We start from the raw sequence: 23,172 nt of genomic DNA on the forward strand, positions 1-23,172 counted from the left end.
AGTCTACCTTATCAATTATTTCTTGCATGGATTGTACCTTTGGTGTCATATCTTGGAAGTCATCACCACACCCAAGGTCATGTAGATTTTCTCCTATGTAACCTTCTAGGAGTCCTATAGTTTTGTATTTTATATTTTTGGTATATGATCCATTTGGGTTAATTTTTGTGAAGGGCATAAGGTCCATGTCTAGATTCATTTTTTTGCACATGGATATCCATTTTTTCCAGCACTGTTTGTCAAAAAGACTATGTTTTCCATTGTATTGCTTTGCTCCTTTGTCAAAGATCAGGACATCAAAGACTATATTTGTGGAATCTATTTCAGAAGATACTCCTGAAATCCACCTTATGGCATTCTGGTTTTTTTTCTTCTCTTTTATACTTTTGCAGTCGTTACGTAAATTGAGTCCCAGCCAGTGCAGTTGTGTATGAGAGAGAGTACTGGGGAATATGGGAATGGATGCCCACCTGAAAATCTCTGTAGGATGCAGGCTAATCCAGTTGAGCCTGTTCAAAATGAACATACTTTGCCATGTGTCCCTGTGGATAAATGTGAAGAGAGTAATGGAAATAAATTACATTATGTAGACGGGGTCTTTCTCGAGTCTCACCATTCAGAAATATACTCATTTCATTTGCTATTTGGGAAAACTTATTGGGGGCTGTTCTTGTCCTGGCTGGTACCATATTAGATACTGATCACACAGACAGATAAGCTTTATCCCTGGTTTTGCAGAGGCCCTGGTCTAAGAAGAAGCCTTCCACATATTACCGTGAAGCCAAAGTGTGTACAAGTGTCCCAGAGTGTGCAAGAGGTGGATTGATTTATTTATTTATTTATTTATTTATTTATTTATTTATTTATTTTTGTGAGATGGGACATTGTACATGGGTCTTGAAGGGTGGATAGGAGTTCGCTAGACATAGAACAGGATGGCATAGGTAAAGGGGGTATTGTGTGGCAGCATTGGAGGCTGAGGTGTAGGAGGTCTGTAGATAAGATGAGGCAGGAGGGAAAACCAGGGTCCCACTGAGTAGTTGGGTGTCTGCTAGACATCATTTGCGGTTGATCCTTCTTATTATTTTATTTGACCGACACCAAAGAAAAACTGAGCTCCTTTTCAAGGCCAGTAACTCCACGCAGAGGCTCAGCCACACTGGCCTCTTGTAGCATTTAAACCACCAAGGTCCCACCTTCTTGCTCTCTGTCTGGAAAGTTCTTCCCATTCTTTTGCAGAAGTGGTTCCTTGTCCTCATTCAAGGCCCATGCCTACCTCCTCAGAGAGCTTTCTTGATCCTCTTCTTTATATTACTCATGGTAGCTCTCTGTCTCCAACCCCACAAAACCATCTCCCCACTATGTCTCTACCTTAAGTAAAGTGGATCACTCCCTAAAATGATCCAATTCTTTTTTTCACCTTCCATCACCAGGACATAAGCTCTGTGAGTAGGAGGAAGGAGTCTTTTTTGAGGCTCTGCTCCCTTCATGGAGAACAGTGTCTGGCCCTGGAGGTATTTAGTAAGATTGTGAGTAAATACGTGAATGACCAGGCCTGGATGGCACCGTGGAGACTGGCTCCGAGAAGGGAGAAACGGAGGCAAGACAGATGGTATGATCTTACGTTGAGAAGGACATGCTAAGGGCCTGAATGAGGGTGGAGGTGGAGAACCGAGGAGGGAGGCATGGTTTTGAGAGACTTTCAGAGAAAGAACTGAAACGCTCCAGGAACAGAGTGATAAAGGAAGTGAGCAAGAGGGCAGTGCCAGCAGCACCTGGGGCATACCCAACATGAAAGAATATTCGAAAAGGCATAGGTTAGACAGGTCCACATTTGAGACAACACACATGGGGAAGCCGGTTGTCAGTTGTCCCTGGAGCAGGGTGGTGGGGCCACATGGACAGTGTGAGAACCACCACACGTAGGAAATCATCAGGAATATGGGAGCGGTAAGAAAATAAAGAGAGGAGGAGAGAGGAAGCCAGGAGGAGCATCATGGAAGGAAGGAGAATCTGCAGAGAATTGCATAGCTCGGGCCGGAAGAGGCTCCTCGCCTTCCCTCTGAAGATATAAGGTGGGTTCTGGCTGAGGGCGGGCTGGGCCGAGGCAGAATGATGGGCCACAGTGAGGAAGAAGAAATGGGATTGCAGGTTGGCTGCCGGCAGGGTGTCCGTTCCCCTGCACCTGGACCTGAAACGGGGGCTTGTTTGCTCAAGAGCAGGACGCTGTTATGTCCTGGCTCACTTTTGTTTGTGAAGGAGATTCGCCTGCTGTTGTGTGTCCTGTGTTCTCTGGGCTTCTAAATCTTACAGCCCTCATCTTCTGTCACATCTGTGGGTGCCAGATCGGGGGGACCCCTATCCTGCTTCTCCACCAGGCTCTTGGGCTCTGCTGAGAATACAGCCAGCATTCCGAGAGCTGTGAGGTGTACCCCAGGGAGTGGCAACTTTCCTACCCACGTGAGTGTGAAATTTTAAAGGAAGGAGTTTTTCTGCCGTTACTTTGAAACTCGAAGAGATGATGAACCTACGATAGCTATCTACGTGCCTCTTCCTGGCTAGTGCCATTTTAGCAGAAAAGTCATCACTTCGTAAATATGTGTGCAGGTGGCACAGGAGACTTTGGTGCACACTGGGGGACACGAAGGGAAAGCAGACCTGAGAATATCACGTTAAAACTTCTATTTAAAAATCAAAAGCACGTAAAGCACATGTTTTCAGGCATTTTGTTCTAAGTGAGGTAGAAAGGAAGTACTCAAACAACACGCTTGTTTCTTCTCATAACTTTCCATGAAGCATGCCGGGTGTTTTTCTTTATGGATTGCCAAAGACAGGGAGGCTGGAAACCATTTTCCCTGGCAGCATGCCTGTTCCCACCTGTGAAGAGGGCTTGCGTTTCAGCGGATGGAAGATAAACAACAAAGGGGGTCGTGTGGGTGACCTGAGGCACCAGAGTTTGGTTGGAATCTACTCATCCTCTCTCAGGCGCTTAAGGATAAAGCAGAATTCCAAAACTTTTGATGGACACTGGAATTGCAAGGGCCAAAAATACGGAGACCTTATATTTATCTTGGGACCTGGGGTGGCTCAGTCAGTTGAACATCTGACTCTTGATCTCAACTCAGATTTTGATCTCAGGGTCGTGAGTTCAAGCCCCGAGTTGAGCTCTGCACTGGGAAAAAAATTCCCATACCTTGAGTGTAGGTCTATGATGTGTGGTTTGGAAGTTCCTGGAAGATTTTTTTTTTTTTTTTTTTTTTTTTTTGTAATTTAGGAAGTGGCTGCATATCATTTCAATTTGAATTCGCTCCATCCATTTACATGGATGGCACCCAGCTGGGACACTGCTTACATTAAGGATGCCTGTGCTCACACAAGATCAATATTATTTTATTTATAGTGATGGAAAAAATGTGGTGGTATATACCGCTGGACAGAAAGATTAACTTTTGACGTGAAGACTATACCGGGAAATCTAAGATTCAGAGTCCCTGCTTTTTCTATTACATTTCACTGGTGACCAGGGTGGACCGTATTCTTTATGGTGGGATTTGGGGAAACTTGTGAGGTGCAGAGCACCCCCAAATCTTCCTGTAAGAAGAGGATGCGATGTCACCATCTCCTTGAAGCCTTCCCCAAATTCCCAGAAGGAAAGCGGAGCATTAGTGTGAACACCTGAGCACTGTTTCCACAAGGCCTCTCTCACCTGGAGGGGGTGGAGGGGGCAGGTGTCCTTCACCCCCTGGAGGGCAGATGGGCTCACGGGCTGGAGCTGGGGGCTGTCCTGAGCTGTGCTGCAAGGGAATTCTTGAGAAAATCCAGACGACATAAGTAAGTCGACTGTCAGGAACTAGCAAACACCAACAGAAATGTGCCCAACCGGGCAAGCCCAGGCCAGGCCCTGGGGCCTTCCTCATGCTCTTTGCCCCAAAGCCCCCTGCTTGGAATTCTGATGCTTCCTTTATTTCTCCCTTCCCTTCCTTCCCTGAAGGCACTGCTCTCTGGCCAGCATCCTCGAGGCCTGCCTGGGTTCTTGCACAATCTCTACACATGCCCAGAAGACCAGAGCTGGGCCCGCCTCGCTGTCCATGGGCTGGGCTCCCGGTCATGTGCTGCTGCAGGTTGAAGCTGCCCCGAGTGCAAACCCCGGACTGCACTGACCTGCAGGTCTCCCCACAGCCAAGTTGCAGGGGCCAGAGCTTCTCTTCTCCTCAGAGCTCACTCCCTTCGGCCATCCTGCATTCTGTCTGCTGCTTCTGCCAGGGGCCCGGGAAGGACGCCTCTGGCATCAGAGGGGCTGGTCCTCCAGCATCTCGTCCCAGCATGGCCTCCCTCTTCCCAGAGAACTTTCCAGCCCGTATGCCTTACCTCTCTTTTGCTCATCTCCTCCCCCGGATTCCTCTTCGCTGAGGAATTAACATCCGCTCATTCATTCAGTCGGTCAGTCAGTCAATACGTATGAAGCACCCACTTCGTGCCACACACTGTAGCAGGTGTAGAGAACGTGCGAGTAGCACACAAAAGCGCTGTTCTTACGGAGATTCCGTTCTGGAGCAGGAGACCATCAGCCAGTGTGCAGAAATGTAAGAGTAATGTGTCTGTAAGAGAAAGCGGGTGAGTGAGAACGGGTGACGGATGACAGGCAGCTTTCAGGGCTGGTCAGCGGACTCCGGGGAACGGGGGACAGAGCACACTTCAGGGGAGGGCAGGCTGGGGACAGACAAGGACAGCCTGAAAGCAGAGAATAGCAGACTCCAAGGTGTGCAGGGTCAGGTGACGCTGGCACGGTCAGGACTCTGGAGTTTCCCTCTTTTGTGGTATTTGACGTACAACATGGTATAAATTTAAGGCATACAGAGCTTTGGCGCATTTATATGCTGTAACGATTGTCGTTGTAGCGAAAGCACAGGTATCACATCACATAATTACCGTTGCTTTTTTTGTGCTGAGAATAATAAGCATCTGGTCCCTTAGCAGGTATAATGGTTATGATACCGCATTGGGGGTCTGCGTTCACTGGACTGTGCATTAGATCTCCAGGATTTATTTACTGCCAGTTCCAAGTTCGTTCCACATCATCTCTTTTGTCCCCCGCCTCCCAGCCCCTGATGATCATCGCTTTACTCTCTTTTTTTACGAGTTTGGCTTTTTTAGATTCCACAGATAAGTGATAGCATACATTTGTCTTTCTCCGACTTATCTCACGTACCGTAATGTCCTCAAGATTAATTAGTTATGCGGTTGACCCTTGAACAACGCGGGTTTGAACTGCTGTGGATTTTTTTCAATAAACACAATATGTAAATATACTTTTCTCCCTTGGGATTTTCTTAATGACATTTTCTTTTCTCCAGCTTACTTCATTGTAGGAACACTGTCTATGACACACATAACATACAAAATATGTGGTCAGTGAATGTTTATGTAATCGGTAAGGCTTCCTGTCAACTATAGGTTATTGGTAGTTAAGTTATGGGGAGTCAGAAGTGACGTGCAGATTTTCAACAATGCAGGCGTCAGAGGCCCTAAGTTCCACATTATTCAAGGGTCAACTGTACTTTTTTTAACCCAGTATTTAGCATATTATATTATGTTGTTGCCAATGGCATCCAGTTGGCCAACAGACACATGAAAAGATGCTCAACATCACTTGGCATCAGGGAAATACTAATCAAACCCACAATGAGATATCATCTCACACTAAAATTAACAACACAGGAAACAACAGGTGTTGGCGAGGATGTGGAGAAAGGGGAGCCCTCATGCCCTCTTGGTGGAAATGCAAACTGGTGCAGGCACTCTGGAAACCAGTATGGAGGGTCCTCAGAAAATTAGAAATAGAATCACTGTATGATCCAACAATCCCACTTCTGAGTCTATATCTGGAACCAGTGAAAACATGATCATGGACCCTGCAGGGATGTCTGCGCCACGACCACCCCCCCCCATGTGTACTGTGACATAATGCATAATAATCAAGGCATTTTTACCTGGAGTTGGAAGGTGCCTTCAGATCCTGAGCAGAGCTGTGACCGGTTCTGCCACCAGCAGGGAGGGGTGTGGGGTGCAAGCAGGGGGTCCAGCCTAGCGGCTGCTGCAGTTGTCAGGTGACAGATGATGAGTGGTGGCAGTGGCATTGGGGAAAGACTGCAGATGGGAAGGGTGTGGGGTACTCCAGACTCGAAACATCTCCCTGAACAACCAAGCAAGTGGAGTTGCCCTTTACTTGAGGCAGAGGAGACTGGCGGAGGGGCAGTTCTGGGGAGAATACAAAGCACTTGGGTTTGGATGTGGGGAGATGCCTGTGTCCAGGTGCCTTTGTCAATGAGCACTATGGAACCCGGGAGAGCAGTCCAGCTTGACTGTGAATCTGGGAGTCCCTGCACAAAGGTGGTGTTAAAGCCTGTGTAGCTGGAAGAAATCACCTTGAAGATATGGGGTGGTGAAGGGAAGTGGTCTGTGGACCAGCCCTGAATCCCCTGAGCAAATGCACTCTCAGTCCACACTGTCCCCGTGCTATTCCTTTCATCCCTGGTCACTGCCCCCACTGTCACTGCCAGGTGCCACCTGCCCACCCCATGGGCTCCTTGACCCACTCTGTGTGGGGGCTGTGCTCCTGGGGGCAGCTCCCACTCCACATTTCCTTCCCGATGGGTGCTCTCTGTCTTTATCTCACCCGAGCTCTGCAGCCTCTGACCGTTCTGGTCACTTCCTGCTCTACCTCAGCCTTCCGGAGCCTTCTGTGAAAAGCAGTCCCATGAAAAGCAGACTGTCTTAGGATTATATATTATTTTACTCCTTTCTCTTACTTGATATTCTGCTTGGGTAACTCCATCCACACTTAGCCTCATGCCGTCGCTATGCTGGTTTCCCAGTTGAACACCTCCAGCCTGTTCTCTCCCCGGATGTCCACCAAAAGGCCCCATCCTTGTGTCCAAAACTCACAGCCTTGCCTTCCATGTAAACCTGCTTCTCCACAGATGTTTCCCGGGGCGAGGAGCAACTCCATCATCCGCCCAGGGACCTCAGCCAGAAATTTAATTATCACCCACAACCCTTCCAACAAAATCAGCCCCAAGGTCCTGTCTGTCTTGCTCATCTCTTATTCTCAGTGGCGAGTTTAGTGTCTGACACATAACGGCATTCACAAAGTCATCAGATGAGTGCGCCTGCCAAAAAAAAACAAAAAACAAAAAAACTATATATATATATATATATATATATATATATATACACACACACACACACACACACACACACACACATATATACAGTTTTAATCACATGGATGCTTCTGGTAACAACATTCACTCACTCAGCGACCATTAGTGAGCATCCCAGATATTCTAAGGACAGTTCCTGGTACTAAGGACGTAGCATTGAATCAAAGCTGAGATGCTTTTCTAGGCTGTTCTGGTTATAATCTTTGTGTAATGGTCATCTTTAAAGTACCAGGGGAGTTGAAGGAAAATTATGTGTAAATAATCATCCTGTTAAAGACAAAGAGGTTAAAGTGTAGGTTTAAGTTTTAACCCGGAGCAACCTCATTATACTAAAGAATTGATGTCCTGGTGTCCCTGGAGATGAGAACACAGTAAAGAAACACCTACCTCAAATGGTGAAAGATGTATCCCTTTAAGTTTGAATCCCCTTTTCTAGAAATTATTTAAGCAGTTTAGAGGGAAGTCTGTCTAGCATGCATCACCAGCTACTCTGTATTCTCAGACTGACCCTGAGTCTCTGCAGGACACTGTTCAGTGGACAGGCAGGCAGGGCGCCCTCCGGCAGCCCCCCCACCCCGCCAGGTCCCCTGGGGCTGCGTGGTTTGGATCTGGATTCTGAGGAGTGAGATTTCCAGCAGGCCAGATCCTCCATGGAAGAGGTACTTCAGTTAGTACAGGAAACATGAGTCACCCCTCGTTCTGATTGGAATATTACTGGGTTTTGTCGTATGGTGATGGAGGTACCTGCAGATTTATGAAACAAACAGCTCTTGTGTTGTAAGCTAATTTAAACTCTGGGAAACAAACTGAGGGCTTCAGAGGGGATGGGGGTGGGAGATTGGGATAGGCCGGTGATGGGTATGAAGGAGGGCACATATTGCATGGTGCACTGGGTGTTATACGCAAGTAATGAATCATGGAACACTACATCAAAAACTAAGGATATACCATATGGTGACTAAAATAACATAATAAAAAATTATTATAAAAAAATAAATAAAAGCAAAAGAAAAGCAAAAAAATAAATAAATAAATAAACATTTGGAGAAAATGTAGAACACAGAGCAAAACTGAGTCCAGGTTGATTTAAAGTAAAAATATAAAAAAATCAACCAGGAAAGTAGTTTAAGCAATAGGAACCTTTAATTTTGGAAGCAAGAATCCCTTTCTTGGGATGACACAGGGTTAGAATCCACCCCCAAACAAAAAAAAGGAAAAACCTGACAGATTGAATCAGATAAATTTTTACATTCTAAAAGAGTAAAGTACTGAAAATTAGAAGTCCATGATGAACTGGGGACAATATTCACAGCATATGTGTAATTTAGGGGAGATCGCTAAGAAAAGGCCAACAGCACAGATGCTAGAGAGAAGAAATAAAGCTTAGCCCATGTGAACTGGTTCTTTGCCTCTTGCACAGAGATAAACAGCAATCATCAAAAACCGCGGATCCTTGTATTCAAAGAACATAGATTTTAAAAGGAATCAGGACACTTTTCACAAACTCTTGTTGAGAGGGAGGAAGGGGCCACTGGTGAGAGTTTAAGCTGATACAGCCTTGCTGGGGGCCTATCGGGCAGCGCGTGTCACATGTTCATTTCAGCTTGTGTTTTATTGTGTAAGAGCTCTTCATGAGATCGCAGCTCTTCAGTGTTTCAGCCCACCGTAGGTGATGTTGCTGCAGACACCAGGTGCATAGCACTTCCCTAGGGCTTCTTCACCCGGCTTGATGGAGACTTCAGGCTCATTGCGTGGTAGGTCCCATTTCCCCCACCCCCGCCTCTAGCAGCCACCACCCCGTGCCTCAGTTCCATGAGTTTTTCCGCTTAGGTGCCTCTTGTAAGTGCAATCCTGCAGTATTTGTCCCTCTATCTGACTTGGTTCCATTTGCATAATGTCCTGCAGGCCCATCCGTGTTGCCACACCCTGCAGAAGTCCCTTCCTTTTTAAGGCTGAGTACTGCCCCTTGTATGAATATCCCATATGTGCTTTCCCCTTCATCTGTCAATGGACATTGAAGGTTTTTGCACATCTTGGCTTGTGAATAGCTCTGCCGGGAACATGGAAGCATGGCTATCTCTTCTAGATTCTGATTTCAGTTCATTTATAAATCGTATTGCTGGTGAGCCAGGGAGTTTATAGAGCAGGGTCATAAGGGAATAAAGTGGAGAAAGATAACTAGGTGAGGACGCTCACTGCAATAGAATCTGAAATAGCAACAAATCAAGCACAGCAAAGCAACAAATATAAGTTCGTTAAACATAGGCAGTCCCCACAGGCTGGACCCTTCCCGTCCCCAGGATGTCAGGGAGATCGACACCCAGCAGGGGACAGCGCCCCATCAGTGACGAAAGCCACTGTGGTCAAGAGAGTGTGCTCTTGTTTTTATCAATATTCATGTCCCTAGATACACAAAAAGAAAGCCTGAGGAGACGCGTGTCATGCTGTAACAGAAGTTGTCTCGGTGAGCAGAGTTAAGGAAGATGTCACTTGGCACTTGATACGCCCCTCTATTATTTGAACTGTTTTCAGTGAGGATTGATGACTTTCATTTGGATCAACTTAAAAACAGTAGGTTACTTTCATTTCGAATAAGAGAGAGCTGAGATATGGGGCTGTGTTGCACTTGCGGGCTCTGGTTGAAAAACAGTATTTATAAACTCCCTCCACAGCATGCCACATTTATATAGAATGTCTCCTTCAGTCTTGCTTGTATTCAACACACATTTATTGATTCCTAAAGTGCAGAAGCATGAGGCCAAGGACTGTGGAAATTCAGAGACTACTAAGACAGACCCTTTCCTGTTCAGAGCTCAGAGGTCACGGGGGATCTGGCATGACAGCAGTCAGTTGGACTAGGGAGAGGAGGTAGTAAGGACAGTGCTCCATACAGGACACTGCTCGTACATCAGAGCCAAGTGCTGCTGGAGCATAGAAGACAGGCCACTAACACGCACCCAGGGAATTTCAGGGGGCTTCCTGAAGACTGAGGAAGATTTCAGCAGGGGCAGAAGACTGACAGAAGTGTTGGACAAGGAAGGGCATTCTGGGAAGGGCAGGAGGCAGAGACTCAGGACAGCACTGCCAAGCACAGTGAGCCTCCAGTTCAGTGTGGCTGGAAGAAATGCACCTGGTGTTCCTTCCTTTACTGGTGTGTGCCTAGCATGGAGCTTGGCATCAAGTACCCAACTGTCTGGATGGATGGATGGATGGATGGATGGATGGATGGATGGATGGATGATGGGTGGATGGCTGATATGGATAGGTGGGTGTGTGGATGGGTGGATGGGTCGGTGGTTGGGTGGGTGGATGGGTGGATGGAAGGAAGAAGGAATGAATGAACACATAAATGGCTGCAAAGTGCTAAGCTGTACTAATTTTATTTCATAACATAGACCCTCAGATCTACTGATGTCTCTGTCTTTAAGCCAAACACTTGAAAGCTAGAGGAATATGTCCATCTCCCTAAAAAATAATGTGAAAATCATATTCATATAGATAAAAACTGTAGAGGAACATGGAAAACACACACAAACATGCACACGGAGACACACACATGCATACACACACATGTACACATATTCATGTACGCACATATATACACACTTACACAGACATCCATGCAGAGCCATACACATACATGCACACCCACATGTACACAGGCACACACATGCATGCACACACATATATGCATATTCACACACACATACATGCACAGACACACATACACACCCATACACACACATGCAGACACATACACACACTGAGAGGCATGAACCACTTTTTCTTGCATCCCTACAAAGTGCCACGCCCCGACCAAGCCACAGGAGAAGGTGGCAGCAGGAGGCTGTGTCTCGTGGTGAGAGTCCGACCCATTGTCTTTAAAGCAGAATTTCCCCTCCCCTTAGACACTTTCTGACCTCCAGTCTGGCCTTACATATAACTGTCACAATGAGATTATGAGACCAAAGGAGCCACAGTGGATAGATGCTTCCTAAAGGACCAGGCACTGCAGGATTCAGGTTCTGCTATCAGGGAACCTCAGACAGGCGGCACGTCAGTATCAGCCGGGCCCACCCAGAGGGAGCACTACATGCCCTGGTTCTAAGAAGGGGAAAATGATAGGCACAAGCTCCAGAGGGCGAGCAGACCCGGATTACACGTGTTCCTCAAAGAACATACAGAAGATGGCTTCATGTCTAAGAAATGTTTTCTAAAGCAGCTCTCTCCAGCACAAATTGGTTTCTCATCCACCCTGTGGGTGGCTATGTTGCCACGTGGGACAATGGGAACTCCATGGGCATTAGTTTGCATATAGACTACTAGGGATATAGACATTTCTATTCCAAACCGCAGGAGTTATTTCTCCCAAGGAACACGTGGACTCAAAGGTCAAGTACCAACTCTGTCCACTCATTAGCTGTATGGCTGCGGGCCATATCTGCCGTAAGCTACAAAGCTCCAGTTTCTTCCCTTATCAAACAGACTTAGGAAAATTAGCTCTTTTGAGGTAGTCATATGGGATACAGTTGGCACCCCTAGTAAATATTTACTAAATCTTTGCTGCTAGTGTCAATAATATTTCCTTGACGTCTGTAAGTACACCTACTGGAACACTTCTGTTTAAATATGGTAAACTAACAAAAGCTCCAGAAAAAAATGTTTTACCTATTAGAGCTCATCTCAATTAGTGGTCTCAGAGCTTGCTGAACACTTTCCAAACCCGTTATCTTAATTAATTGATCAGGAGTTACTCTATGTCTGGGAACTAGGTGGTCTTCAACAAATGTTTATTGAGTGGCCTGTCCTTACCTTTGCGAAGAAGAATACTGTTGGCGAAGCTGGACCATCTCGGTAAAGCTCCAGGAATGCGATGCTTCTCCAAAGTTCGTAACAAGCAGTGAGCCAGAACTTTCTTTCCACATGTGCATTGCTTTTCCAGACTGGGTAACCCAGAACTGCTTCCCTGCCCCTCTTCCAATTATCTCCACCTTGATGTCGACACTCAGCAGAATTCTGGAATGTGTCATGATTTCATAGACATCAGTGGGAGCTTAGCGAGCTCTGATTCACCAGCGTGAATTCCCAGAAGGAGCCATGTCCCCAAGTAAGCCCCAAATTACAGCTTTGGGAGGTGTTTCCACCCTGGGTGATTGTGTAAATGTTATAGAATGTCTCCTTCATTAGACTGAGAACAACTTGAGGTCAGAAAGTTTTCATGTCTTTGAATCCACTGCAGTTCTTGTCACAGGATAAGGAACCGCCACCTGCTTGCTGGTTAGTGAAAGGAATAAGTGAAGGAAGGGCATTTAACGAAGTCTCTCATCTTTTAAAATAAGGATAGACTGGTGATGGGTAGTAAGGAGGGCACGTACTGCATGGTGCGCTGGGTGTTATACGCAACTAATGAATCCTCGAACTTTACATCAGAAACAAGGGATGTACTGTATGGTGACTAACATAATATAATAAAAAAACATTAAAATAAAAAAATTAAATTAAAAAAAGGACATTGAAAAATGTGAACTTGAAAATAATGCACGTGGTAATGGGTAGTAAGGAGGGCACGTATTGCATGGTGCACTGGGTGTTATATGCAACTAATGAATCATCGAACTTTACATCAAAAAAAAATAATAATGCACATGGGCAAATCCATAGCATGTGAACAATCACCATGAATTAATGAATTGACAACCCCAAAGGAAGAAATCCAGATATCAGAGCCAAGGCTCTACGCCTTTCAACACTGTCACCAATGACTGGGTGGGCAGTAGAGGCAGGGTTTTGAGAGTGTAGGTGGTAGGATAAGTGTCTGACCCCTTACCCAGGAGCTCCTGGAGAAGGGCACAGCAAAATAGGGTCTCCTGAGAGTCCAGCGCCAGGGCCTGAGACAGAACAATGGACCAGAGTAATGTATAGATATTAACAGAAACATGGTAAGGTTTGCTATCCATTTATTTGAAAGAGACCTGGTGAGTTCACCACAAACTCAGGGTGAGCTAAGCACGTGACAAGGATTCTTAAAATTGGGAAAGCAATTTAGAACTAGTGTGTCCCTCCAATCTTACATGTTCCTTACCTCAGAAGTTATAGTAAAGGGACTTACGGAAAACTAAAAAAGAAAAAGACAAGAAAGAAGAAGAAATGCAAGAAGAGATAAAACTCTAAGGGTGTTCTAGGAAGTCTAATTTTTACTGGCCAAAACCAAACAATCTTAATGGAGTTGACTGAATTAATTTTGGCTCACGGATCCCATGGCTTACCAGACAGCCTTTTAAAAATATTTAGGGAAGGGGCGCCTGGGTGGCTCAGTCATTAAGCGTCTGCCTTCTGCTCAGGGTGTTCTGGGATCGAGCCCCACATCAGGCTCCTCCACTGGGAGCCTGCTTCTCCCTCTCCCACTCCCCCTGCTTGTGTTCCCTCTCTTGCTGGCTGTCTCTCTCTGTCAAATAAACAAATAAAATCTTAAAAAAATATATTTAGGGAAATACAGCTGATAAAATGAGTTAGTCACTCTGTCTCCTTTTGAAGCCCCACTAAAAAGAGTACAAAGCATTAGCCCACTATGACAAAGAGAAGGCGAGAAGGAGCAGTAAGGGGTCAGTAGACATTGGGAACTAGACTGTGTGGACTGTGCCAAATTCCCAGCAAAGCAGGAGCAGCTGAAGGCTGACCTCTGGCTGGAGAGACCCAGCAGCAGGGAGCAGAGCCTGGCAAGGCAGGGACCGTGGGGGTCCCAGTTCCTGTGCACACCTGCAGGCAGAATGAGCTGAATGATGGTGGATGTGTATAGGTGAAGCAGTAAGACCCCCATCCCGCTGGCCATGCATAGCTGGAGGTGTGCCAGACCCCACAGGAGAAAGAACCGAGAGGCTGCCTCCCACGACCCGAGTCACATGGAGAGTACCGCGCACGGGGAGAAGGGAAAAGCACATGCCGAGTGGGTCCAGGGCTGCCCACCAGACTCCCGCTCTGCAAGACCAGCTCCCACCTCCTGGCAGGAGGCTGGAAGATGCCACTGCATGAGAGAGAGTATCCTGTACGTATGGGCATTTGGGAATCCCCCAGTGAACTAACTGGATTCCTGTCCAGGCAACTTCAGGGAAACCCACTGGTGTGTCAAAGAGACTCTGTCCCCAGAAACACACAATTATAAACAATTGGCTAAGGATCACCAGAAATTGAGGAAAGGCCAGAATGTGACAGACAGAAGTTAAGACAGAGAGAGGGAGAAAAGACCATGCAGGAAACAACAGTGCATAAAAATAAAAATAAAATAAGAGCATCTTTAAAAAATATAAACAATGACCTCAGAGAGAAAAGAGAAGATATTGTGTCCAGGAAAGCAGACATGATACTATTTTAAAAATACGTAATAGGAAGGAGCTCTTGGAAGTTAAAAATGTAGTCACAGAGTTTTAAAAATCTAGACTGGGACAATGAGGTAAAGGAAATTTCCAAGAAAGAGGAAAACTTTTTTTTTAATTAGGCAAAAATATTCAAGAACAATTAGAAAATTGATTTCGAACCCTCAGTATTCAATAACCAGAACCCAAGGAGAGACAGAGAAAGGAGAGGGAAGAAGAAATCTGAGAGGAATGATGCTAGAACATTCTGCAGGATTAAAGGATTTCTAGATTGCAGGGTTCCGCAAATGCCCCAGACCATGGGCGGAGAACACTCCAGCCCAGGGCATGCTGTCAGACATTCTGGGGCTCCAGGGGTGAGAGAGGGTCCTCAAAGCTCACAGAGGGGAAGCGGACTACACGGAGAAGACGGAGCCAACGTCTATGACCAGCTGTTCAGCGTTAACAGAATAGAAACAGTCTTGGATTTTCAAGGTCTCCTAGTTTCACCTCACGTACATCTTGCCTCAGAAAGCTAACAGAGACTGAGTCCCACTCTAATGAGGAAGTCAATTTTTAAAAAAGGCCTGGGATCCGGGAAACAAGGGAGAAAAAACGCCGAGTCAAGGAAAAGCCATTTCCAGGAAACCCAGAAGAAAAAGTTAGAAAACAAATCACTTACCAAGTTCAGAGAAAAAGTAAAAACCAGGGACACCTGGATGGCTTAGTCTGTTGGGTGTCTGCCTTCAGCTCATGTCATTATCTCGGGGTCCTGGGATCGAGTCCTGCATCGGGCTCCCTGCTCAACAGGAACCCTGCTTTTCCCTCTGTCTGCTGCCGCCCCGCTTGTGTTCGCCCTCTCTCTCTCTCTCTCTCCCAAATAAATAAATAAAATCCTTAGAAAGAAGGAAAAAAAGAAAAAGACCAGAAAAATGTATGCCAACTGTTAGTAGTTGGAATCCAAGTGTTAACAAAGTGCTTTTCTTCTTTCTTTTGTTTATATAATTTTTAAATATAACTTATTTTGCAATAAATGTGTATTACTGAGGAGAATTTAAAAGGAGACTCACTACACATACACATACACACACGGGAAACTCCAGGCCCAGCCCAGAAGAGGAAGTGGCCCCCATGGAAACGGGGTATGTGCCCAGTTCTGCACACATGCTGGGAGCCTGCGTTCCTAAACCAGGGAGCAGCAGGGGTGGAACAGATCCACAGTGGGGTGGGTTTGGTAGACAGCCCTCCCACAATGAGCTCTTGAGCCATCAGGGACTGTTTGGACCCCAGGCAGGGGCTCCGCTGTGGGCTCCCTGAGAGCAGGGACCCAGCAGAGTACAATGGTTTTCCTAGTCGCACACACTGTACACGTTCAAATGCAGGGCTCTTTCAACAAATTTCCACTGATGAGAATGAACGGATGAAACACCTTAGTGAGGAAGGGAGGAGAATATGCAGTCTTCATGCAGCCTTTTGAAGCTGTGAATTTGTCATTGATGCAAGTCTTCGGTGGGAGCGGGGTTTCTGCGTGGACGGGAGCTTGACGTCCCATAGGCCGATGCCGTGAGTCACAGGCTGACAAACGTCATTGTAAATCTGGTGCATGGGTGTCCTGTCTGTGGACAGTGACTAGTCCTGGCTGCTTGGGAACATGCAGGGGCAAGGGAGCAAGAGGAATTCCGGGCACAGTGAGCCCTGAGCTGCCCCCTTCTGTTCTCCCCTTGCATGGGTGCATGTCATGGTGGCCCTTGGTCAAGTTTCTAGAAGGAATAGTTCTATTTTGCATTTAACGAAAGGTGAAGGGTCCCCTTTCTCATATTTATGCTGAGAGGAAGTTACTAATTCCCCTGACTGGCCTGAAATCCCTTGGCAATTTGTGGCAGAGCCCTAGCTCCCCTGGCTCAGAGGGGTCTTAGGATGTCTGTGAGCATCCGTGAGCCACCTTGAGGCCACTCCTGGGCCACGTGGCACACTGTCATACCAGGGTATCCGCCACCTGCCATTGGACCCCAGAAAGGAACCTGGCAATCTGCCAACGTCCCACGGACCAGCTTCTCTGAGTTCTGCATCCCACATGCACCCCACTCCCTAACAGAGCCGCCCTGACACTGACTGTCACCTTTCTTTTTGCTTCCCAGGTATCCCTGGGGTCCCAGATTGACCTACAGAAAAAGAAGAGGCGGGCGCCAGCCCCCCCAATGCCGCAGCCCCCGACGCCGCAGCCCCCGCCGCCAAGCCCCCTGGTGCCCTCTCGCACACAGGACAGGGAGGAGAACAGGAAGAGTGCCACAGGTGAGTGCACGGCGCTGCCGTCTGCACGCCTCTGAGCCTCGTCTTGCGTGGGATTTTGGCACTGCTATTAACTCTTGCAGTTGCGTGCTCCACAATGGCACTAACTCAGAAAATACGCTAAGGAAAGAAAGCCTGGAAATAAACACTCGCGAGTTCACTTAGTATCTGACAGGCATATTTTCCAGGCATCCTGCAGGCATGGAGGCAGGGGCGAGTGGGGAAAGGGCGGAGGATGGCTGAGGGTGCTCGGGAGGAGAGGAGCGGAGCCAGATGGCTGAGTGCGCGCATGTGTGTGTCTCCCTGATGGAAGGACATGTGTTCTTAGGATGACGACTGTGCAGGCTGTTTTGAAAGACCTCTAGTCCCAGGAGATTTATAGATCAGTTGACGATAGTTCCTTAATTTCTTGACCACCCTGTTTGAAATTGACCTCCACTTATATATATGTTACAAACACCCTGATATTTTTGGGAACAACAAACCGAAGGGAAAGAGGATGGAACCATAATATCTGTGAGCAGGAGACCTATTAGATCATTAAATGCCACCTCCTCATGTTACAGGTGGAGAGAGAAGTGGCAGGGGTCTCTAGATCCACAAGCTGGGGATGGTTCATTCAATTTTAAGCCAGCCCGTGTTTGTAATTTCATCTATGTAGGAATGTGGCCCCCAAAAGGCAGACTCCCAATGTGCTCGCATTGTCAGTGTCCGAAACTCTAATATGAGCTGCTTGGCTGTGTGTCAGCCTTTTTTTCCCCTAGTCAACACCTCCCTGTTAATGTCTCAGCATTTCACTGCCAGGGGAGTGATTATCCTAAGGAACAATCATTTCATGCGAGTTCATCCTCTTTACCAGAGGAAAATACTACCAGATTTACAGAACCCATGATCAGCAGCTCCTCAAAATAAACCCTGTCATCTCCTTTTCTGTGACAAGACCCCCGTTCTCCCTCCTGAGCTCTCGTCCACTCTTGTGCTAAAGGGATGACAGCCCTCAGATTTACGGTTCCTGCTTGCAACTGGAGGAAGCATCCACTTTAGGTGCTGGTGTGGATGTGGCTGAGTCGTGCCAGCCGCCAGGCCAGACAGCCCATTTCAGACCGAGGGAGGGCCTCCCGATCAGCTGTGAAGGACTGACTGCTGCCCCCCTCCCCGTCCCCACACTTGGAGAACCTGGCCAGGGTGCGGGCAGGCAGCCAGTGCCCAAGGGTGTTCAGGAGAGGAAGTTGGGTGTTTGGAAACTGAAAATTGTACGGACAAGTCCTTCTCAAAAGAGCGTGTTGCAGGGAGGAGGTATGGACGGTAGTAATTCACTACTAGTCTCTCTCTCTCATCCATCAACTTTGGTTTGTGATTGAGAAGGAAGCCAGAGCTCCCTTACGGCTGACAGTGACCTCGAATACTTTGTGAGGTCAGGAGAATGGTAGAGGTCTTGGTGACAGTTTTAAGGGAGACTTCCATCCCCATCAGCGATCCCCATGAAGTAACAGTACGCTAGCAATACCACAAGCAGAACTTTTAACCCAAGTCTAGGCTTTACGTGAACAGATACAAATGTGAAAAGTTGACCCTGTCCACACACCCACACAAACGACCATCTTTCTATTCAGACACCTAGATATAAGAGGGGGAAAATTTGGAAATTGCACTAAAATAGTATTGGATGGATTTGGGTCGGACCCAAGTTCCTTGGCAAACAAAAAGTAAGCCTTCCGGTAGAGAAAAGCTTCCAGGACAAAGCCTGTTCTTCCCACATGCCTCGCCCTTGGGGATGCGTCCCATGGGCCAACGAGACAATGCTCACCCGGACTGCTTGTGGCTTCTTCGCACTTTGTGGTGACAAATGATGTCTAGCCATGGAGACATCACGGTTCTCCCACATCTAGAGAACTGCAGCCAAGAGAAGGAGTAAGTGGATATGTCTCTTGATGAATAAATTATCTTTCTCGATATTTATTTATTAATAATCTGGAGGCGGGCATGAGGCACAGAATCTATTAGTTACTACACGAGTCTAAACATAAAAGCTCGAAGAACGTGTTTTTAAAAGAAATACTGGGAAGTGTGACTTATGGCACAAGTGATTTCTATGGCTTTGTTATAGTAAGTCATTGACCATCAAAAATCTTATTAGCAGAAGACAGTCATTTTCATATAAAATGGCAAATGGACCCCCCCCATGTCAACAGAGCAGAAGGGCGCTGCCTCGAGGGTTCCAGAGGTCAGGTAGAGCAGGGACGCCACCCCTAACTCTCCAAGTCGGGACCCTCTTCAAAATAAGTTTGAAAATTCTCACCCTAAACCATGGAACAGATTGCTGATCTAAATGGGCTTGAAAAGGTCAGCTGCATCAGTGGGGATTGAATCCATAGTAGTTAACAGATAAAGATAACAAGAGGAAGCTAAAAAAAAAAAAAATCCCTAGTAAAAACTAACATGTGCAAAAGGAGTTCCTTTTAACGCGACAGAGCTGCCGAGGGGACTTTTAAGAAGAATTTCAAGCCCGGCATTTGGGAGTAGTTGTGCCTGCCAGAAACAGATTGCAAACAAGTAGGTGTTTTCAGAGTGGCTCAAGGAGAAGACACTGTGTGTGTGAAATGTTAAAGTGTGAGTGAGGCCGGATTTGATGCCTAGTGAGCTTGAATTTGGATACCAGGCATGGCTGGATTTGTTGGCAGGTGTGGTTGAATTTGGTACACAGCGAGGTTGACTTTGATACCAGGTGTGGTCGGATTTGGTGCCTAGTGAGTCTCAATTTGGTACCAAGTGTGGTTGGATTTGATACCGGGTGTGGCTGGCCTTCATGGCAGGTGTGGTTGGATTTGATGCGTAGTGAGGTTGACTCTGGTACTGAGTGCTGTTGGATTTGGTACCAAGTGTGGTCAGATCTGGCGCCGGGTGTGGCTGGATTTGGTGCCATGAGGCTGGATTTGGTGCTGGGTGTGGTTGGATTCGGGGCCGGGTGTGGCTGGATTTGGTGCCATGAGGTTATTTTTGATGCCCGGGTGAGTGACGGCCGCCTGCCGTCCGTGGGAGGGCAGACAGTCTTTGGGCTTAACCTTCTGAAGTCACCCCCATTGATTCCATGTAGGTGTTGGACGGCAGGTGCCACAAAAGCCTCCCAGAGGCTCTGCTCGGGGGCCCCCCCAGTTAGTGCTCCCCCCACCCCCGCCCTACCCTCCTCCTGACACAGACGTGGCGGAGCCTCTCGGCTTTCCTGGGGAGAGTGCTGGCTCCGAGGCCTCGGACCTGAGACCCACACGTACGTGCTTCTTGTTTTCTTTCCCGTATATGTTGACTGCCCATCTCTCTGCTCACCGATGTCAGGACTGGGTTTCAAGACTTTCCATTCTTGCCTTGGGGTGTATGTGACGTTCCTCTCCAGCTGTTCTTTATAAATGCTCGATGCAGTGTGTCCGATTTAACGGTGAATGCTCTCGGAATGCCATGCAGGTGCCCATAAAGAATGACTTAACTCATTAATCATTCACACTGCGGTGAGACCTCAGCCAAAATCGCACTGTGTGGGTGAAGACCGTCAGCTAGGAGCTAGTGTTCCTCGAATTAGAGCTAACCTCAGAGTGTCTGCAGATAGCAAGAGCCCATGCAGTCCAGCTCAGCAATTACGGGATTTTGTTGGTGAGCTCACTCCAACAAGCCGTGAGTGCAGAGGAGAGCCATGTTCAAGGCCTGGGGGGACTTATGAATGAGAACCTTTGAATCAAACAGTCAGCGACCAAGCAGTAGGAGTGCTACCTTTCTCAGGGAAACTGAGGCAGCAGAAGAGGAAACAGTTTGAGTTCCATCTAGAAATAGCCAGAATTAAAGTCTCACTGTTGTCTGCTTCTTGTCACACCCTGGCTGAGACAGGGCTGTCTTCGTTGTTTCCTGAGATTTCTTTTGGACTTCCATAAATACTGTGTCTAGCACTCCTGCCTCCTGAGGGGTAATCATTTTATATATTTAACCATGTGTGTTCTGATGGCATCATTGGCACAGCAAGCCTGTGCTGGCCCCTTTGAGGATGCCTCCGTGTGGCCGCAATGCTTCGTTATAAAGGGACACAGTCCTGGACCACATTCTCGACCGTGCCCTGCCACTCTGCACTCCGCCCAGTGAACAGCCAAGGTCCATGACTGACTGCGGCCTCTGGCTAGGAAGTTCATACTTTTCTGACATCGGACCCCTGGATCTCTTTCTGTCTTCTTTGGAAATGGTGATTAGCTGGCTGCTAGCTTCTGTGTAAAGAAGATAATTGTCGGATTACTTATCTATACTACTGTAGGAAAACTAATCCTGATCATTCCGTCTTTTCTGACAAATACTTCCTTTCTGACCTTCAAATACGTTTGATCATCTTGACGTTGGACATGCTTCTGGAAGCAGATAATGTCTCCAGGGTATTGAAAAGTGAAGGATTAGACATCTCGGTCTGACAGATAACAGCCGAGGTGTAGACAGCTCTGGAGCTGTTCCATCTCTGAAGAGTGGGTCTCAGGCCCATGAGCTTCGGTGGCCAACTCTGTGGCTGCTGTCCTCACACCCAGAATTCTTCTGAGGATGTAGCTCAGTGAGGGGGGAGGGAAAACAGCAAAGCTGAACAGCAATTAGGGGATGGTGGCAAGACCAGTAGATGTGGGACCTGCATGGATGGGACAGCCAGGCCTCGCACACTTGGCCACGCCTGAATGGATGCTAACCTGCAGATCCCCACTTCCTCCTGGGCCTCCCTGCCCTTGGGGGGCACCATCAGTGTGTGGCATCTGCTGGGGAGACTGGCAGACAAGACTGGGGAGGGCTGCTTCCGAAGGCCGGCATCAGGCTTGGTAGGAGAGCTTCCGCTGGGTCTCTACGGTGCTGTGAAGTCATTTTCCCCCCTTCCCTTAGAGAGAATGGAACCGGGCAACAGACAAAGGATGAGGTTCCCCATCTTCTTGCTTCATGGTTCCATCCCTGACACCTCCCAGGCCCATGGTATTCTCCCCATGCATTCATTGCCCCGGACACGTCATCAGACTCTCCTTGGCCCTCCAGTCATAATTCCCTCCTCTTCTCTCCCCTTCTCTTCCCCTCTCATGCACCCACGGAAATGCCAGAGCAGAAGGCATGGGGGGGAGGAGGACCCTGTTGAGGTAGGGAGCTGGGGCTCCACAAAGCCTCCTCCTCCTCCCGCTCCCTGCTCCTGCCTCCTGGCTGCTCCTGCACCCGCACTGAATGCAGCCAACTTGGAGCTTCTATTTTCCCTAACGCACAGAACTTTCCTGACCATTTTTTGCAGCACTGAAAACCAGATCTCTTGCCCAAGCAGGCAGAAAGCGACCTGCCTTCTTTGGTTCAGGACTTCAGAGCAGTGAAGGAAAACAAGTCCTTTGTTGTCACCTGTCCACAAGATGTTGAAAGCTGGGTGTTCCTTCCACCTGCCGCAAGGGAGCCACAGGCTGCTGGCACGTAACTGCCGGATGTGAACTTGGGCCCCTTGCTGGCGTGTACAGTCCCACCTTCCCATCAGGCTCCTGGCTCTTCGTGGCTGTGTAGAAGGAAGCTCGGTGGAGATGTTTTCATGCTAGCCACACACACTTGTACATCTCCTCCTGAGTTCGGGGTTAGGCCTGTGTTCCTTGTGAAAGAAATGGTGTGGTTCTGGTGGAGACTGACCCTGAGTACCTGCTGGGTGGTCCACGAGGTATGTCACACGTGACATCTCACTCAGTCCCCACCCCAGCGCAGTGGTTAGGTTCTGTCACTGGGAGAAACTGAGTTAAAAGGACTTACATCACTGGCCCAGGGTCTTATCGCAGGATAGGTTCAGCAGGAACTCTCATTAGGGCATCTCAACCCTCAGTCTCTGCTCTGTCCACCCCCTGTAATTCTCTCCACCATGCCAGAAACTCCCATGGGGACATCTTTGGCTTTGCACAACCCTTGTTATTTCTCCAACAGATGGTAGAGTCCACTCAGGTTGTTAAAAAGAGGAAACATGCGTTTTGTTGAAAACTGTGAGCTCAGCCAACCTCATGGATAAAAAGGATGAAAGTGCTGATGAGTGCTGGTCTGTACACAGATGAAGGAGGTGCAGGGAGATGAGTAATGGGTCGAACACAGCTCCACCCTTCATTCTGATGTCTCTCCAGAACTTCCTGTTGCAGCCATTTTCCCTCGCCCTGACCCTGACCTCCGTAGGACCTTGGTGCAGCCCCTGTCCTCATGCTTTGCTGGTATATCTCCCTTTGCTGCTGCCAAAATTCCCTTCCACCACCAGCCTTCCCTGGCTGACCTTAGAACTCGCTGGACGTCAGGCCCTGAGCCCA

At 47.7% G+C, this 23,172-nt stretch overlaps 1 protein-coding gene across 7 annotated transcripts in view; it reads left to right on the top strand.

Moving 5' to 3' along the window:
- Positions 1-23,172, top strand: part of COBL (cordon-bleu WH2 repeat protein) — a 263,831-nt gene that overhangs the window by 177,809 nt on the left and 62,850 nt on the right. For 5 of the 7 annotated variants that reach the window (XM_044385241.3, XM_044385246.3, XM_048213125.2 and 2 more), the window contains 2 exons: positions 16,711-16,864; positions 19,956-20,126. In XM_044385241.3, coding sequence (XP_044241176.2) covers positions 16,711-16,864; positions 19,956-20,126 — 325 coding nt within the window. The remainder of the gene's footprint in view (positions 1-16,710; positions 16,865-19,955; positions 20,127-23,172) is intronic. The other 2 variants (XM_048213128.2, XM_048213127.2) reach the window with 1 other exon arrangement.

This window comes from Ursus arctos, unplaced genomic scaffold (genome assembly GCF_023065955.2).
Source record: "Ursus arctos isolate Adak ecotype North America unplaced genomic scaffold, UrsArc2.0 scaffold_3, whole genome shotgun sequence".
Taxonomy (NCBI): Eukaryota; Metazoa; Chordata; class Mammalia; order Carnivora; family Ursidae; genus Ursus; species Ursus arctos.